The sequence below is a fragment of the Simochromis diagramma genome, unplaced genomic scaffold (assembly GCF_900408965.1).
Source record: "Simochromis diagramma unplaced genomic scaffold, fSimDia1.1 OVJJ01000603.1, whole genome shotgun sequence".
Classification (NCBI taxonomy): Eukaryota; Metazoa; Chordata; class Actinopteri; order Cichliformes; family Cichlidae; genus Simochromis; species Simochromis diagramma.
In genome coordinates this window covers 13676365-13694531 of record NW_024387414.1, presented here as the reverse complement: position 1 = coordinate 13694531, position 18167 = coordinate 13676365, and the positions used below count along the sequence as shown (strand labels likewise).

At 39.1% G+C, this 18167-nt stretch overlaps 1 protein-coding gene across 2 annotated transcripts in view; it reads right to left on the bottom strand.

The window, feature by feature from the left end:
• kif26ba (kinesin family member 26Ba) overlaps positions 1–18167 on the bottom strand; it is a 98089-nt gene that overhangs the window by 66319 nt on the left and 13603 nt on the right. For both annotated transcript variants that reach the window (XM_040012098.1, XM_040012099.1), the window contains exon 3: positions 2029–2700. In XM_040012098.1, coding sequence (XP_039868032.1) covers positions 2029–2700 — 672 coding nt within the window. The remainder of the gene's footprint in view (positions 1–2028; positions 2701–18167) is intronic.

Sequence of the window (18167 nt, the reverse complement as noted above, 5' to 3'; positions counted from 1 at the left end):
CTAATTTATTCTGACCGGTAGAACATGATAACGAAACAATTCAAGAGAGTGTACAAAGTCATTTCCATCTATCACTCCATCTCTCTGTATCTGATTCTAGTCGTGGGTTGAATAACAAAAATGTAAAAGCAGATGGGATAACAGCAAGATAGAAGAGCGGATGAATATGAAGCAGACAAAGTGTGAGAACGGCAGGAGAGATAATAGGGGCGAAGTAAGGGGAGAGTAAGTGTGAAAGAAAATGAATGAGAATGAAAGAGTGAAGAGGGACTGGGGGTGTATGACATAGAGTCCCCGGAGTCCTAATTATCACTGTATGAATTATTACATCTGTATAACACGTTCATGTTAACACACACATGCACACACACACACACACACCTCTGGATTTCCCCTGGAGTCTCAGCACCACTGCCTCTCTCCACACACCTCTAGACCACTGTTCACCTAAGGCGATTTCTCCCTCCTACCATCCTCCTTTTTTTGTGAAGTTGTGCTTCTTCCCTTCCTGTATCCTCCTAAAACATTTTCTTTTATCTCTATTTTCCACTTGAATCTTGAATCTTGCTTGGTGCTAACTTAATGCTTGATATCAACATGTTTTGCTTCCCTCTTGTCTCCTTAGTAAGAGTGTTTTTTGGCATGCAAAAACTGCAAAAACATGTTGTGCAATTTTAGAAGACACAACCATCAGAAACTAGTATTATAATATTTGAGTAGAAATAAACACATAAAGAAATTTGCTACTGTGGCGGGGTGTGGTCTGTAGTGCCACTGCAGGGGAGACGGACGCACCTGAGTGGCATTGGCAACCACACCTCGCCTGCTTAAAGTGTGGGCTAACTCCTGTCATGATTGTTGTTGTTGGTGTTTGTGTGTTCGGCTGGTGGCTGAAAAGCTCCAGCCGTGTGGAAACGACAACCGTTGATGAAAGCGAGTCAATAAAGATGCTGAAAAGCATGAACTTGTCATCGGGTCTGCCCTGGTTTGTTTACAGCTACCGTTTGTCTTTGCAAATATGGACTAAATAAATAAATATTCTTCTTATTTACAATCTCTTTGTTTGGGAATGGAAATGCTTTGAAAAACATAAAGTATAATGTTGTCATCTGTCTACAAACTGGACTGCAAACTGAATTTCTAATATACTTTACGTTTAAACTCGGCTGGTGATCAGACCAAAAGTGCAAAACATAAATGTAAACCCACCATGAGACGCTGTGAGGCCAAATCACTCGAACCAACGTCAGATAAAATATGTGTGAGCTGGGTTCTTTGAGCTGCAGACAGTGAGAAAATCTAAACAGAAGTAGCCTCGATAGAGACACACGATAAACATGGATGTAATCATATCAGCTAGGACGCATCTCAAAACCAAGTGTGAATAGGGTCTCTGTGCTCAGGTCAGACATGGTGAGATATGATCAACAAATATTCCAGAAACTGAGTGGTAAGGATTTTAAAGTAATTGAATTTCTTTTAACATCACTCAGTGTGTTTGGTTCCTATCTCTCCTTCTCTCCTTAGCATGCATGTATCCCACTCAGGAGGCATGTGTCACAGCTGAAAAATGTCTTTTTAGAGCATATTGAGGCCTGACAGCAAAAATCTCTATAAAAAAGTACATTTTTAACAGTATCTACATCCCAGTCATAACATTTTTTGTGTTTGCTAGACAGTCAGTCATATATTTATTATAATGGAGGAGAAAACTTTTAGTTTAAATTGTCCTTAGCTCTTTCTGAAGTACAAGAACAAACATTTCATGTAAGTTACGGATGTTAAGTCAAACCTGCAAAATGACCAGTGTAAATGTACCGAACTCCTGCCTAATCTGTCAGACTCACATATAGAGACTAGCCATCTTGCCTGTCATCATTTGATCATATAATGATATAGTTCTGCTGTTTCCATGGTGATATTTGCAATGCACTTGTGGGAAGAATCGGTCCAGATAGTCCAAGATACACACACGCACAGACACATACGTTCCCACCGCCAAAATACACACATCTATAGGTGTTTTACCTGATATGGATAGAGTGTGACTCCTCCATTCGTTCTGTTCAGGTGCTGATGTGCCTGCAGAGCTGCCGTGCTCAGTACGGCTCCAGTCCCATTATTACTGCTGCTACCCCCATTATTTCCAGGGCTGTTTACTCCAGTCACTGGCTGCTGCTGCCCACCAGATGTCTTTCCTGAACTAGGGGACCCGTTTCTTCTGTCCACTCCACCTCCGAGGCCCAGAGAGCTGGGCTTGGACCCCAGTCTATGCCCTGCACCTTGAGATTGCGGACTGCATGATCCATGGCTAGGGCTTGGTGTTGGGGTCTGGCTGGGAACCGGAGAAGGGGATTGAGAGGATGTGTGGGCAGGCTGAGAAGCAGCAGCAGCAGCAGCTGAGGGGGAGGAAGAGGAAGGGAGAAAGGGAGGCCATTCACGTGACAGAGGCCCTCCTGGTGCTCCTGATGACGGACCCGGAGGTGCTTGAGACCCATATCGTCCACTCAGGGCTGGAGGGGAAGAGGCTGGAGATAAATCCCACTGGTCGAGAGTCAGAACCATCCGCACAGCTTCCTGTTTGAGCTGAGTAAGGTGGGTGGCGCAGACATCGCATCGACTGTCACGCTCGTTCCACGCCCGGCGAGAACTGTTGGGCACCTGAAGTTTATCGTGGAGAAGGAGCGAGAATGAGGGATCCTGGAAGGAGGGAGAGAAAAACAAAAGGAAACATTTAGACTCATGACTGAAGGTTTGAATGAAAGCAAAATGAACAAGAACAGCTGGGAGTGAGATATGTTAAGAAAACCTTTAAGATAACGAAGGATAAGACAGGAGGAAATCATAGCCATGTTGAACAAGTCTTTACTATGAATATTTATAGAAAAACCAAGAAGCATGTTATTCAGCCTCAGGGAAGGAGTGTAGTAAGACAGACACACCAAGTGAACAAACAAGTACACACAAAAACACAGACAGACACACACTATGTCCTCGGGGTCTAAGGGATAAAAGTATGACAGAAGCTAGCAGCAAAACGTTGTCTCATACAGGAATGAAAGCAACTGACCTTATACGACCCCCCCCCTCCCTTTTTCTTTCTTTTGCTGAATTTTGCTAGTTCAGTCTGATGTGTATGTTGTAAGTGAAATGCATAATGTGACTTTGCACCTTTGAATCATCTGTTAGCATATTTGCTTAATAAACAAGCAGCCACTTATTATTACATAAGGTTAGGTGTTTGATTATTAATTTCTATCAATTAGGAATAACTTAATTTATTGCTAAATTTTAAAAACAACCACTTTTCTATTCATTAAGGTTTAGTTAACCATCAGTTTTAGCAATAAGAAATTTTCCATAAAAAACAATAAAAAATAAAATTGTGACTGTTTCTTTTATATTTATGTCTCATAATAGAGTTGAATGAATGTATTTATTGCACACTAGATGGAATAGCATTTAAATTAATACAATTTCAAACAAATAAAACCCACTTGACATTTGGAGGGTTTTTTCACGCCACCAGCTCTTTACCTTCTTTTTTTTAGACATATTTTATCTGTTTTATGCCATATAATGGATAAACCATAACATTAAATGGTAATTGTCTAGAGATACAATGAAGATTTGTATACAGATTATATGTATACAATCTGAAATAAAAATAGCAGGATCCAAACATTATATTTTCAGTGGGAAATAAGACTACAACCCAGAACAAAGTTTATCTGTGATTTTTAACAACAACAACAACAACAAAAAACAGATCAGGGGTAATATTAATTGTATTTAAAGTATGATCATATACATTAAAAAAGTAAGCACACCATGGGAGGATCAACACATCAATCTTTGGTCATTTAGCAACAGACCAGCAGAAAATAACTATATTTCCTGAATCAAATACCCAAAACTCCAATCAGTACACATGCTGTTGAAAAAGGCAAACTATACTGTATATGTATGCAAAGCATCTTCAGTTTTGACACTACACTTCTTACTATACATAAATAACCTTTTCATTAAGTAACTTTATTTCATTAAGAAAGCACACTAGATGTAGATTCTGTAGGCAAAAACATACATGCACATAGCTTAACACCACACAGTGGGGGTGTAGGGGTGTCCACACAGGAAGAGATTCACTTGTCACACTTAAGCCCATTGGCATGAAACTTTTAAGTCACTGGATGTCACTCACTATACAGTGTATCTGGTTGCCACATTACTACAAATCACTTCCTGTTGGGATACCATTTAAGAGTGCTCCTCCAAAGATAGTCCTCTTAACACCTTTATACTAAAGTAGCTTCTATAGAAAAACAGTGCTCCTTTTCTCTATACTTTGTTCAACCTGTTCACCCAAACAAAAAGCCTTACTTTTAACATCGTGATTGATATGATTCTGTAATAAGTATACAGATAAATAGATAAATCAGCTCTTTAGGTAAGTTAACCTGACACAGACACCACATATGAAAAATGTCAGCATTAAAGGCATTGAGGTGTAAAAACAGTGTGTTATGCCTTTTTTGGTTAGAAAAAAATGTGAAGAAAAAGAGACTCATACTATAGGTTGAGTCAATACTTACATATTTATATTGCGCACAATGTAAACCAACAGTTAAACATGAGCAATGGAAGAAAAAACCAAAGTAACACGGGTCAGTTTGTTTATTTTTCTCTTTTATATCCTTTATATCTCTCTTTTTAAACTTTTTTCCGGTTACTCTTTGTGGATGCGTGTGTGAGAACAATTATTGTGTGGAGAATCACGATATTCATCCAATCTCTGTGGACTTATCTGTGCCTTTGTGCATAGATATTTGTGTATTAAAAGGTGCGTGTTGAGCCTGTATATGTTTTTCCAGACTAATTGGAACCACTTGGATAGAGCAAAGCCACTTTAAATCTCCTGCCATGACTCTTTGGACTCAATATCAAAGTTAACAAGCACACGCACACCCTGATACAGATCTGCATCTAAACCTCATTTGACCCTGGTGAAATTTTTTTTTTTTTTAGGTTTTCCATAAAGCATTAAGGTCTTTATCTTGCAAAGGTCATTAAATAGAAATGGCTTTTCCTCATAAAATTTAGCTTTGCTTAGGACCCTTGAGACTGATGGTAGGATTCAAATGACTGTGATTTTGTGAGCTTATTATTCACCCAAATGCAGGTGTGGTGTGCATGTCTGCTTCAGAGCTCTGTAATTCAATTAAACACCTGTGGTAGATGGTGCTACAAAGTGCAACCTTCCTGCTTTCAACTAGCCCACCTCTTGTGTAACAGGATGCGCATCCTCGTTCCCTTTTCTGCCTAAGTGATAGTTACAGACTGAGTGCATGGTTAAATGTAAAAACCATCTCATGGCATTTTAACTTAGAAAAGATTGAATAAGAACCGAGAGCATCACTTCTCTGCTATTTTATGTGCCTCGGGATGTACTCTACCATGCACCCCAACATGAATCTTTTCTAAAGGATGCTATTACCAAGCACTGCAGCATCTCAGAGCCATTGCTTTCAAATCTCGTGTTTGGTAAAGATTCATACAGCTGTTTAAATAACCCAAGACACAGTAATGTATGCGCAAACACTTCAGTCTCAACAGTTGGGACCTTTGTCTGAACATCACAGTACATCATGCCAAGAAGATGTGTATGCACAGTATTTACCAAAGAGATGAGGGGGCATTCTTTATTTACTGAAGTTTAATCAATACACGAGTTGTGGAGATGCAGAATTTCTATGTCCATGTGTATATGTGCATCCAATCAATATTCATGCGATGGATATCTCTTAGCAGATTTAGACATTAAGATTGAGACAGATGATTGACAGAGAAGAGATAAAAACATGCAGAACAACCCTTCTGGATCTATCAAGCCGCTCAATACATCATACTCGTGTTATTAACAGTTAATGGGCTGTTTATCACATTACTGACAAATAATACTGCTTTAACACAAAGGCTTCCCAACTGTATATCTGTGTGTGTGTGGTCAGCTTCTTTGGTGGCTCTTATTATGCTAATAACATAATAGGAGCCTATTAGAAAAAGGAAAAAAAAACAGTAAATGTAACATCCTGTCTGCCACACCTAATAAGCCTCTCTCAATGACAAGCTTGTAGCTTTACAATCAATACACTGTATGTGTATGTGTGTGTGTGTGTGTGTGTGTGTGTTCATTTTAAAGTAAAACGTACCCTCTCAATGTGAGAACTGCCTGCTTGACTATGTCAACAAACCACTAGACCACAAGATACACACACACACACACACACGCGGCATGAGTTCAAATCCTGCTGAGTATGTGAGCGTGTGCATGTGTGTTTATGGATAAAGGGTAACTTGTTCTTGTGAAAACTAAGCAGCATAATGAACAGAACATGCTGTTAAACATACACATACACACACATGCAGTAATAGCATTATACAAACATACTCCTGCCTGACGTGAGACAATAATAGCACACTTCAAGCGGCAATAAATAGACTAATGGAGTGAGACTGTAAGGAGAAAGTTGAGGTGAAGCCTAACAGTAAAAACAACTTCTTCTTGTTAGCTGCTTCCTATAGGGATTGCCACAGCAGCTCTATCCCTTCTGAAGTATCCTCTTCCATCACATAAACCCTCTGCATGTCCTCCTTCACTACATCCGTGAATCCTCTCTGTGGTCTTCCTCTTTTCCTCCTGCCTGGCAGCTCCATATTCAACATCCTTTGCCTGGTATATTCGCCAAATCAAACATGTAAATCATCAATGAGATTTATAAATACAGGTTGACAGTTTTAATTTTCTTTTTCTTTGCATGGGAAGTGCTTTGACTGAAGGGGGAAAGCATTAATAATGATTAATAGTCATAAAAACGATAACATTAGGTATTCTTAATGTAGTGACTTATGGTTTCAAATTACATTACTTTTATTAATGCTTATGTAAGAACCCTAAATTCTCCCTGTGCAGCTCAAATTTTCACTCTAGACAGAGTCTATTTCTCTTCGTCCCTGAGATCATCACCAAAAGGACTTTTTGGTAAATGGAAGAAAACTGCTGTACTCTCAAACTTATTGTAGATGTCCAAGAAAAGTGTAATGCCATGTCAATGTCAAAAAGCGTTGGCCACTGAGTTAATCAGCACAAAGCAATAAAAGAAGACAAAGAATGACAAAGTCAAAATGAATAGGAGAGAATTGTCGAGCATTTAAACACATTTAAGTAAAAACATGCATGAAATGGGATAGGGATGACTCTAGAATGGAAATTCTCATTTCTTATATATGTTATAAGTAATATCTTCCCATTACAGCCTTTACATAAACATTCTAATTATTGTGACCAGACCAGACTGTTCATGTTAGTTATAAAATATGATTGAGGGAGACAGATAAAATAAACCACTGTGAACAAATTGTGAAGCATTCTTCTCATCGGTGCCAAAACAATAACCCCGCTTTCCGCTTTTCCTGTTTGTACTGAGTTGGAAAAGTCCTATCTTTGCCAAAAATTGGCAAAAAGGGAACATTTAATCTCTTTTGGCATCTTTTGACCCTTCTCTATCACCCTGTCACACATGCACACACTTAACTGTGAGAGCACAGCAGACAGGCGACTAAAGCAGCATTAAAGTGGACACGGTGTATGGTCCTTGAGATGAGGGTCTTGTTTTTCCCAATTAGCTAAGATTTGAGAAGCAGCCAAGCTGCCTGACTGAAAAAAAGGAGAGCTGTGGTTTCTGAGGGGAAAGATGGGGAGGGGGGATGAAAAAACAGGCAGCTTTTGCAAACGCTGACCATGAACACAACACCTTGTACACACAAAATGCAAATGTACTTTCTGTGCCTGCTCGATGACCCCATTTCTGCAATTTTCCCCCTACTAATACTTCATTTTTTTTGTTATATTCAGCTCATCTTTCATTAGAACAGCATAACTTTGAGCTGAGTTAAGCATCTTACCAGACAAGGTAGGCTCTATTCAAAGGAAATTTTGAATTCCACCAATATGAAACACTCTGCAGATTAACAGAGATTTTTAGTGTTTTGCACAGTTTGATAATAACTTCTCGCTGTGAACTGTCATATTCTCTGCTCTCCTCACTTCCCCTCCTTCTTTCATCACACCTATTCATCTCCTCAACCCATCTCTTCACCTCTGACTTCATCAGTATTCTGTGAGTGACTCAATCACTCGCAGCATCACAGATAGTCTATATGTGTGTGCGAGTGTGATTCATTTCCTCCTACATGGGAGACAAACGCATCCTCGGCTCTACGCTGCAAAGATGGAGTGACAGAATAAGGGAAAAGCAGAGAGAGATGGCGATTGAGTCCAACGTAACTGAAAAGTGACCTCAGCAACTCTTAGTGGCTGACAGTCAGTGTGTTTGACTGTGTGCGTTTGTATGTGTGTGGGTGGATGAGTGCAGACTGGACACAGAAGGATGCTATTACTGAGATTTGATGAAAAGAGACAGCTCGCCCTCACTGTTTGTGTGTGTGTGTGTGTCTGTGAGTGTGCAGGAGGTAAAGGATTCAGGAAAATAGGCTGTCAAGCTCAACAAGACACATCCCTTTCATAAGCACACACACACACACACAAATACATGGAAAAATACTCTTTCCACCACTGACTATGAGACAACACTTTGACCCACCTCCTTTACTGTATTCCTATTTTCTCTCTGTAACTGATTCCACTTCTATATTTAGCATCAGTTCATAGCATCATATCACATTCAAAACTAAGAAAACAGAAAAGGTGGGAAGAGAAGACAGACAGAAAACTGACTGACGTGTATTATACGTGTAGTCTTCATTGTTGTTTGCCAGTTTATTCTGGAGAATGTATGTAATCAGTTCCATATGAGTGACAAAGCAGAATAAATCTTTCCTTCCCATGCCTTCACTCATCACTCTGCTCATCCATTTCTCCACTATTTGCTCCTGTATTTACCCTATCACAGACACACAGGCACTTCTCAGCAGGTCTGGAATCAGTGAATTCATGCAGAAGAGATGCAGACGGTCTCCTGCACCTGCTCTGACAACAAGCGAGCATACACATTATATAAGCTCATATACTTCTATGTAAGCACACACTCAAATAATGTAAACTAGCAAAGACATGGAGCAGATAAGAGACTGATAAAAATATTATAAATTTCAACTCTGTTGGCAGCCCATAATCGCAGTTATGATGGAGACTGTGTGCATGTGTGTGAATGATTGAGTCTGACGTCTTCGCAGGATGAAGGTCAATAACACACAGGTTATAAATGACATCACACACATCAAACCCATGGATAGGCACATATACGGTATATTTACCCAATGTTGCAGTGACCAAGGTCAAGCACAGGTCTCACACACCATTACGTCTAAAACATATACCATCTTTTTTCTCTCTTGTACACATACAGACACTCTCCGGACACTTGTTCAACTACTCATTAATGCAAGTATGTAAACAGCCAGTAACATGGTGGGAACTTACTGCATTTAGGCAGATTAGGTAAATGTGATCTGCTGAAGTTCAAATTGAGCATCCTAATGGGGAAGAAAGGTTATTTGAGTGACTTTGAATGTGCTAGATGGGCTGGGCTGAGTATTTCAGAAATTGCTGATCCTCCGAGTGGGTTTCTGCACAACCATGTCTGGGGTTTACAGAAAACGGTCCAATAAAGAGACAATATCCAGCGAGTGGCAGTCTCTGAGGACTGTTTCCAGTGCACCTTGTTGAATCTATGCTACAAAGAATTAAGGCAGTCCTGAAGGTAACGAAGGTAAAAAGGTAAAGTATACCTTAAAAAAGTGTGCAGTGTGTATGTTTGTGTTACATACACAAAGGTATCACACTCCAAAATTGAATTGTAGTTGAATAGTAGTTCAAATTCATAGCTTCACTGTAAGGAGAAAAAAAATCATTTATAAAAACAACAACAAAGAAGCTGAACCAAAGCTGCTGAAACTGTAGTTTTTACCTAACTTAAACCAAGAAACATTAAAGAATCAATCAGTGGTCAATGTAAATGTCAGTATGGATCATCATCATGGACCAAAACGCAAGATACAAAACATACAAGTGGAAGAAAATCCCCAAATTTCAGAAATATCAAGTGGGGACAGGAGAAAAAGACAACTTCCAAAAAGCAAATTAAATCCAAATTTAAGAGAACCAAACAAGACACAAGTGAAAACCAAACAAACCAACAAACAAAAACAAAGAGGAGTGGAAGTCCATTTGAGAAAATCACTGCGAAAATCACTGGAAATGACTAAAAACCAGAACTTAAACAGATAATGAAACACAAGGCAAAGTAAAAAAGAAAAAGTAACAGATAGAAAATGATAGAAACAGAAATTCTAAATCAAGACAAAGAAAATATTATTAATGTCAATAATTAATTTAACTATATGTGATATTGGATTGTATTAATCCTAAAAAATATATATACCGCTTAAATGATTATGACACCACTGAGACTTAACTATAAATGTGAGAAGAAAATACACGGGTAAAGTAACAAGAATATTTGTGCAGGGAATACTTCATGATGACAAATAGAGCCTGCGTAAAGAATCCATAAAAAACCACACCAACAATTCAGTGCAGATAGATAAAAACGTTGAAATGCACTACACTTAATAAAAGCTACATTAACTCCTTGTGTTTAAAAGCTACCTAAGTGGAAGATTAGTGTTTTTGTAGCACACATCAGAAATAACCCTTAGCAGAAGCTGTTCTTTAATAGCATGTTCGCAAGTGCCAGAATATTAAGCAAACCAACCGCTGCCTGCACAGACTTTTCTCTTTCTTTGTTTCCCCTCTGTGACAAATAACTAAAGAACCCCGGAAGGTTTCCTCTTTCTCGCTCATTTATTACCTCCAGCCCCTCTCTTTCCCTCTCTGAAGTATGTCTCCTCTAATCACCTTTTTAATTGGTCATTCCCTCAGATGATCCAATAATGGTAGTAGGAGTTAGATTGGTTAGGACATAACTGTGACCTATTACACTAACACACAAATGCGTACCAGCACATGTGCATAAATCCTGTGAAGCATTCATTTAAATGAACAGACACACAGTTTGCCTGCACACATTTACACACCCGCTTGTGATGTTGACACATGTTAATAACAAAGAGAAATGCATTAGAAAGTTTGTGTTGTCACAGCAGTGTGAAAATTAATTAGCATAAGCATGTGCCTTACATACTTCTGGTGTAAATTGCTTGCTGCAAAATTTTCTTTGATACTTTTGGGGTTTTCTTGTTCATTTTTTTATGTGGATGTTTGTGCTGCCCGACTTTTGATTGTATAATGTTAGGGCTTCAAGGCCTCTTACTGTATGACTGACAATTTATACAGTGTTCAATGTCATAAAACATATTCCAGAAGAGTAAAAAATGCAGTGGAAACATAACTTTCAGAGGAAGCAAACACTTTGTAAAACCTTATGTTATGCCAAACTTTCTAAGCAGGTCTTAACAGAATTTCCTCGCAATCCTACATATCCAGTTTTTATGTCTTGGTGACATAAAAAATATTATGTATTAATTTAAAAGATACTTCAAAATAACAGTCCAAAGAAATGCCCAGGTGCATTTACAGATGGCTGTAGAGTGCCAAGACATGCTTCTAGAACAATCAACCAACCAATCAAAATTTTAAAACATGCATAAAACATCAAATCAAGTTGATGATACAACATGAAATTTAATTTCTGCGCATTTTTCAGTGGAGCACGTGTATATCAGCGTCACCGCCATCATTAGCCCTTTAGTTAGCCAGACTTGCCGTGAGTAGTCCGTCTCTGAGAGAAAGAAAGCAGGGTGGGTTCATTCAAAGAGGACAAACTTTTGATGCTTTTATCTGTTTGTCTTTATGGATTTTTCTTTGAAATCTTACTTTCCTTTGAAATGTTGTGGGCAAACAACTCTCAAGAGACAGACCATGTTGATGACACATTTGTGTCTGCAGCCAGTCATTCATGCAGTCACTCTTCGGGATTGACAACCATAATTAATTGGCTGTCTGCATGCTGCCATGAATTAGCTTAGGTTAAGTGCTCATCAGTTACAAAGTTGTTTTTTTCTTCACCCACAAACATATAATGTCCCAAAATAGCCTTGCTTGACCTGCGTGTGTGTGTGTATGTGTGTGTAATGTCAATCAAAGAGGATGTAAAATACTGGAAACAGATGCTACAGACAGATGAGATCTCTTTCTCTGTCTGTGTCCTTCTCACACGCAAACAGGACAAGTGTTTATGTGAATTAAAAGAGACTTTTTACATTTTTGCTTCATCAATATTTCAGCCCGTCTATCTGTACATCCACTGTTTGTTATGCATGCTGCCTTCTCATTAACAGCCCAAGCTACAGATCTTGTCCCGGCCTGTACAGAGTTAAGTTTACAGTCGGGCTCCCTGCTAGTGTAAATGAGCTAGCTGGCTGGAAGACAGCCTGGTTTTTTTATTAGCTGCCCATCCACAACAGTGCCCAGTGCTATAAATGAAATAGCTGTTTAAATTGCTGCCTCTTTTTTTTTTAATGTGAAAGTTACTCGCTGGTGCCTGTTTTTAAATTATCTGGCTATCGATGGTGCTTCCTGACTGTAAATGAACTGCATATAAACTCTGCAGTCTGTTTTTTTAAATTAGTCCACCATCTGCACTGTAAATGAGGTATATGCAAAAATAATCTTCTTCACTGTGCTAGCTAGCTACCAATTAGCTAGTTGTCTGCACCTGAATAGAGATGAGGGAACATGGCTAGTTAATTTAGGTGAGAATGTATTCTATGTGAATGCCTGTTTCACATTGGATATCTTCAAGCAAGGCAAAATTTCACACCCCGCTCTGTTCACATCAGAAAGAAAGAAACGATTAAACAAACAGAGAACAGGTGTAAACATTGTGGCACACCTCTAGTAGATCTACCACAGAAATGGTGCTCTGTGATAGTTTTGGTCTCCAAACATCTATGTATGGGACGCTCTAAAATAAGCCATCAACCATCAGCCCCAAAAGGATGCCAGGGACGACAGAATTTCCACTTCAATGGGTCAATGCTGTTAGGCAACACAAGGGGATACGTGTACAGCAGCATGAAGGATGTTTTATTGTTGTGACTGATTGGAACTCATCAGAGCTTGACAATAAAATGCCAGGTCTTCACTATCCCTGGTGAGAAATCTCTGATTTTACATTATATTGCTAATATGCTCCATATTAAGATCAAAAGGATCCAAGCCTTATGACGTGCACTACATAGAGACTGCACAACTATACTTTTTTCCAGCTTCAGTCACTAAGAATATAGGACATTTAAAGGATGTGCTTATGCTTCAGGAGCCACACAGCAAATCCTTTTCCGTCTTTTCTCTGTTCTTTTTTCACCCTTTCCAGGCATGGGGTTACACCTTGTCTTGATTAGTTGTAAAAATGTGTCTGACTGAGCACAAAATAAAGTATTCGCTCATAATTGTTTATTCTCCTCTTTTTGTCCTCCACCTAGTTTTTAACTGTCTTTCCCCAAGCTCTTCATCCCATCCTCTTGCTGCCTCTCTTTCCTTTCCCCTCTCTTCTGAATCCCTTTCTTTTGCCCCCTCTCTCTCTCTGTGACAGTGATAAATTGCCCGTCGGGTTGGGTAATCCATCTTGCCGTATCCCACACGTGAATACACACTCTCCGACGCCCTCTCACTCCTCCTCTGCTCCCCTCTTTTCCTCCACTTTTCCTATCCATCCGTTCTTTCCCCCCTAGTATCCTTTCATTCCAAGGTTAGTGAAGCACCGGAGGAGCTGAAGGTAAAGATCTGCCCAATAACCTCCATTTATACCTTTACACAGTATGTGCACACACATGAGAAAAACAGGTAAACACATGTGTTTCGCAGGCAAATGATACAATATATAAAGTCATATCACCAGTGGATGGCATGAGTTTTCCTCTCTAATAGTGTGGCAGAAAAACAGTATATCAAGTCATATATTATGAACAACCAAGACTTTAATTACTATCCTTTTTTAAATAAAAAAAAATCACACACGTTGAATGTTAGAAGTGTGATTAGCAGGTCTTCAGTCAGTATTGTCAATTTTTAGTTACAGAGCTCCAGACTATCACTCAGCTGCCCCTAATTTCAGACGAAGTAAAGTGGTGATAACTAGGGTGTCCTGGTGACCTGATAGTGAGTTCATATGTACCATTTAGCCCAGTTGCAACATCTTTGGTTTCATGTCATTCGTGTCAACCCCTCCCTTTTACCCTCTATTTTTGGTGTTCCTCCTCTACAAAAACAGCACAAAAAAGGCCAAATGGAAAATTGCCTACATGACTAATAGTCTGCAGCTGTGCAAGTAGCTCTGTTAAGTTCTTATTAGACACAAGGAATTAAGAGAAACACTAATATCAGGATGAATAAAAATAGACTGATTTTAAGAACCATTTTCAGCTTTTTTCTTTCTTTAGCACAATATATTAGCTCTGAATATAAAGCACATCTAAGGATGTTGTTACAATTTGCAAAGGACTGACACATATGCAGGTTTGACAATCACCTAAGCTGGAGGTTCATGTGTCTGTACTATAATTTTCTGAAACTGATAATCCAACATTAATATGTCTCACTGTCTCTGCTTCTCTTGTATTAATTAACTATTAAACAACTATCTTTGGCACTCTTCAACAACACTGCGAACATCTCCCTGGAGAGGCAATTTTTGTAGATCTGTTTTCCCTGAGCTGGATACATCCTACAAACTACAAATGATTTTGAGAACACATAAACCAGCTGCTTTACAGGTTACCCTCAGCAGACATGGGCAATACCTCTATATACCGGTGAAGACATTTCATTGTGGAAAATATATCTAACTAGTGATTATATATTTCACTCAGGACCAACCAACTCATTTGTTAAAATATTTCTGTTTAACAATACGGAAAAACAAGGACACATTTTAAACAGCTAAAATTGTTAGAAATGTTTTTGGTAGAAAAAGCTAACTGCACTTTGAACAACAAATAATGCAGAAAGATTAAGGCAGTTTGTTAGTTTGCTCAGCTTTATAATCATATATATCATATATATCAATCAGCCTGCTAACGCTATTTAATATGCCAAGATTCACGAAAGTCAACTGAGTGTGCTTGCTCTTCTCCAGGCTTCATTCTTGCACAGTAGCACTCATTCATACACTTCTGCAAAGCAAAGCACAGTGCTACACTGTTGCCCAACGAGGTCCTCAAAGGGAACAGCTGGGGCTGGAGAGCTTTGCTCAAGAGCACAGTTGTTACTGAGAGTGGGAAGACTTCATCCGCATTTCACAAGGTCACCAAACCTGAATTCGTAATGACAACCATTCAGTCACAAGGCTGTAATATGAACAGCTAAACTACTCTTGCCCAACCAGATATGATCAATCAGAGATGAAACAAGGAGTAAAATAAGAACTGGAGAGATATGTGAAGGTAAAGATTAAAAAGAGAGAACCCTGCTTTTCTATGGCAGCCCTGTCCCTTTTTCTGACGATGTATGTAGGTAGACGTACAGTCAATAGCAGATAACAGTAAACAACAACAACAACCAGAACAACCTCTCTAAACCGAGCCCACAGCCTCCATCTGCTCAAGGTAATTGGAAAGTTTAACGGCTAGAGGCTATTCTCTGTGTCTGATTGAAGCGCAGACTGGGAACAAACAGCCAATTTACTTTCTCACTCTCTTCTCTCTCTCTCCCAAAAAGCAAACACACATACACACACTTTCCCTCTTTCACCCTTGTCCAGTCTATAAGCATTATTGCCTCTCCCTTTCTTTAAACCTCTGTTTTGACTAGGTTTTTATTCTCTCTTTTCTTATCTCCAGCCTTTCCTATCTATTTTTTTAATCTTTCACCCCCTCCATCATGTGATAAGAGGAGGAATGGGAGAGGAGTGATGTGAGGTCAGAGGGAGTGCTGTTATGATGAGATGGATGATAAGTATTAGGAGGAAGTGGATGATATTTATGTCTGTTGGTCAGTAGGCTTGAGAGGGTGATAACAGAAAAGAAGGAGAGGACAAAAAAGGACAGCAGAGGAAAAATCTGCTACTTAAGATTTCGTTTTAAGAATCTGCTAAGTTATATTGAAGTCCTATTCAAAGAGGTTCTTGATCAAAAGCCTTTAAAAATACTACAGTAGCTGATACACAACTATTTCAGTGAAATCTACCATGAGGGCCAGAATGAAAACTGTCTGCTGCTTAAATGTCATCCTTGTTCTGGTTGCACCTCCTGCCCTTTACAATCCTCTGACGCAATACACTCACAGTCCTGCTTAAAATACACACACACACTGGGTTCTCCTGTCATCCTGTCTTTGGCATTCGTCAGCCTCTTAACTTACAGTATATAGCTCAGCTAGGAATGTATGTAAATACTCATAGGCACTAATTTTGCAGGCCAACAGTGCAGTGTATTTAAAACAGGAATGCCATTACTGTACTTGTAAAAGACGACCAGCTGACCCTCAGAGCCCTGCTTCTAGTTTTCACCCTAAAAGGCAGGCATGTTGGCACTGTAGGGACTCACAATCACAGTCACACAGTACACAAGGCCACCGCAGCTTTTTGTAGGCAACTCTGTCGCCTCTTCCCACACACTCATCTTTTCTTCTATCCTTTCTGCTCCTCTCTCTACATCCCACTCCTCTTCAATTTCCCACATCTATACTTTCAGCTTTCAATATGCTTCATTGTGAGCAGCATACACAGTAGGCTCCACTGGTGTGTGTGTGTGTGTGCGTGTGTGTGTGTGTGAAGGAGAACAATATTGTAAAGCACTTTGTAGATTCTGGCTAAGGTTGTAAGGCATTTAATGTGAGTGCAGATCATTTACAGTGAGGGAGAGACGACTTTTTTTTTTTTTAGGTTAAATTACATTCACTATTAAAATCTACACTATTCCCCTGTTTATGTTAATGAAAATATTCCCTGGGGCATAATTAGAGAAATAATAAAAGAGAAACATAATATACTTGAGAAGGTCCATTTTCAAATGTAAATTTGTGAGACTCTTGATCAAACAAATTTGTCAATTCGTTTAAAGTCAATGTACTGTTTCAAAATTGTGGCCTCGGGAAAGAAAATCTGTTGCCAAAGTAAAAAAATAAAATAAAACTGAAAGCTATGTTTAGCTGTTTTGTTGTTATTTTTAAGCCAGAAATGACACTGTGTGATCTCATATGGCTAAAAAAGCAGGGATTGTTAACATATCAGATACTGGTGAGCTCATATTCTAAATATAAACCTGCAAGCCAGTGCAAGCACTGTAGTGAAACATGAATATAGTTTACTGTATTTCATGTGTGTGTGTGTGTGTGTGTGTGAGAGACAGAAAACAAGCTAATCCTTTCTCCTTTGAATACTGCTTTAAGCTTCTCTAGTTTCATCTGTATTGTTCAGGTGAATTATAATGACTTCACTTTATAGCCAGACCACAGTTCTAATCATTGAAATGTCGGCATCAGGAATAAACACATAGACATGCCTGTCTGAACCACATGACTCCATATGCAGAAACTACAAAAAAAGAGGGCAGCAGAATATCTTTAATTACACTCAGTATTTTGTTGAAGTTAAAATGATGTAACAATGGGATTTGAATACCATAATCATAGTTCGGTAGATGTATATTTTCACATTTTAGCTAGTAAAGTTGCCAGTAGAAGAGATATAGCCAAAGTTAACTGCCCCTACTTCAAAAGTTCAGAACTAAAACACACAGACATGCACACAGAAACACACACACACACACACACACACACACACACACACACACACACACACACAAACCATCCCTATCACCCACACCTCAGTCTGTCATGAGATTTTCCTAGTGCGAGATGCTGAAGATAGATGTGCTATGTGTGACTGTGTGATAGCCTGTGACTGTTGGTATGGGTGTGTGTTTGCATGAGTGAATGTGTATGCTTCTGTGTGATTTATCAGCTTGTGACAGCAGGTTGGCTAATGTTAGAAGTGTGGTTAGCAGGTCTTCAAATAAACCGTTCAGCGAGCGAGACTTCACAGCGTCAGAGAGAGCTGGCGCTGGCACCTGCTGCTGCTGGAACACTGGAACATTTTCACTTTTAATCTTGGCTCTCGATGATG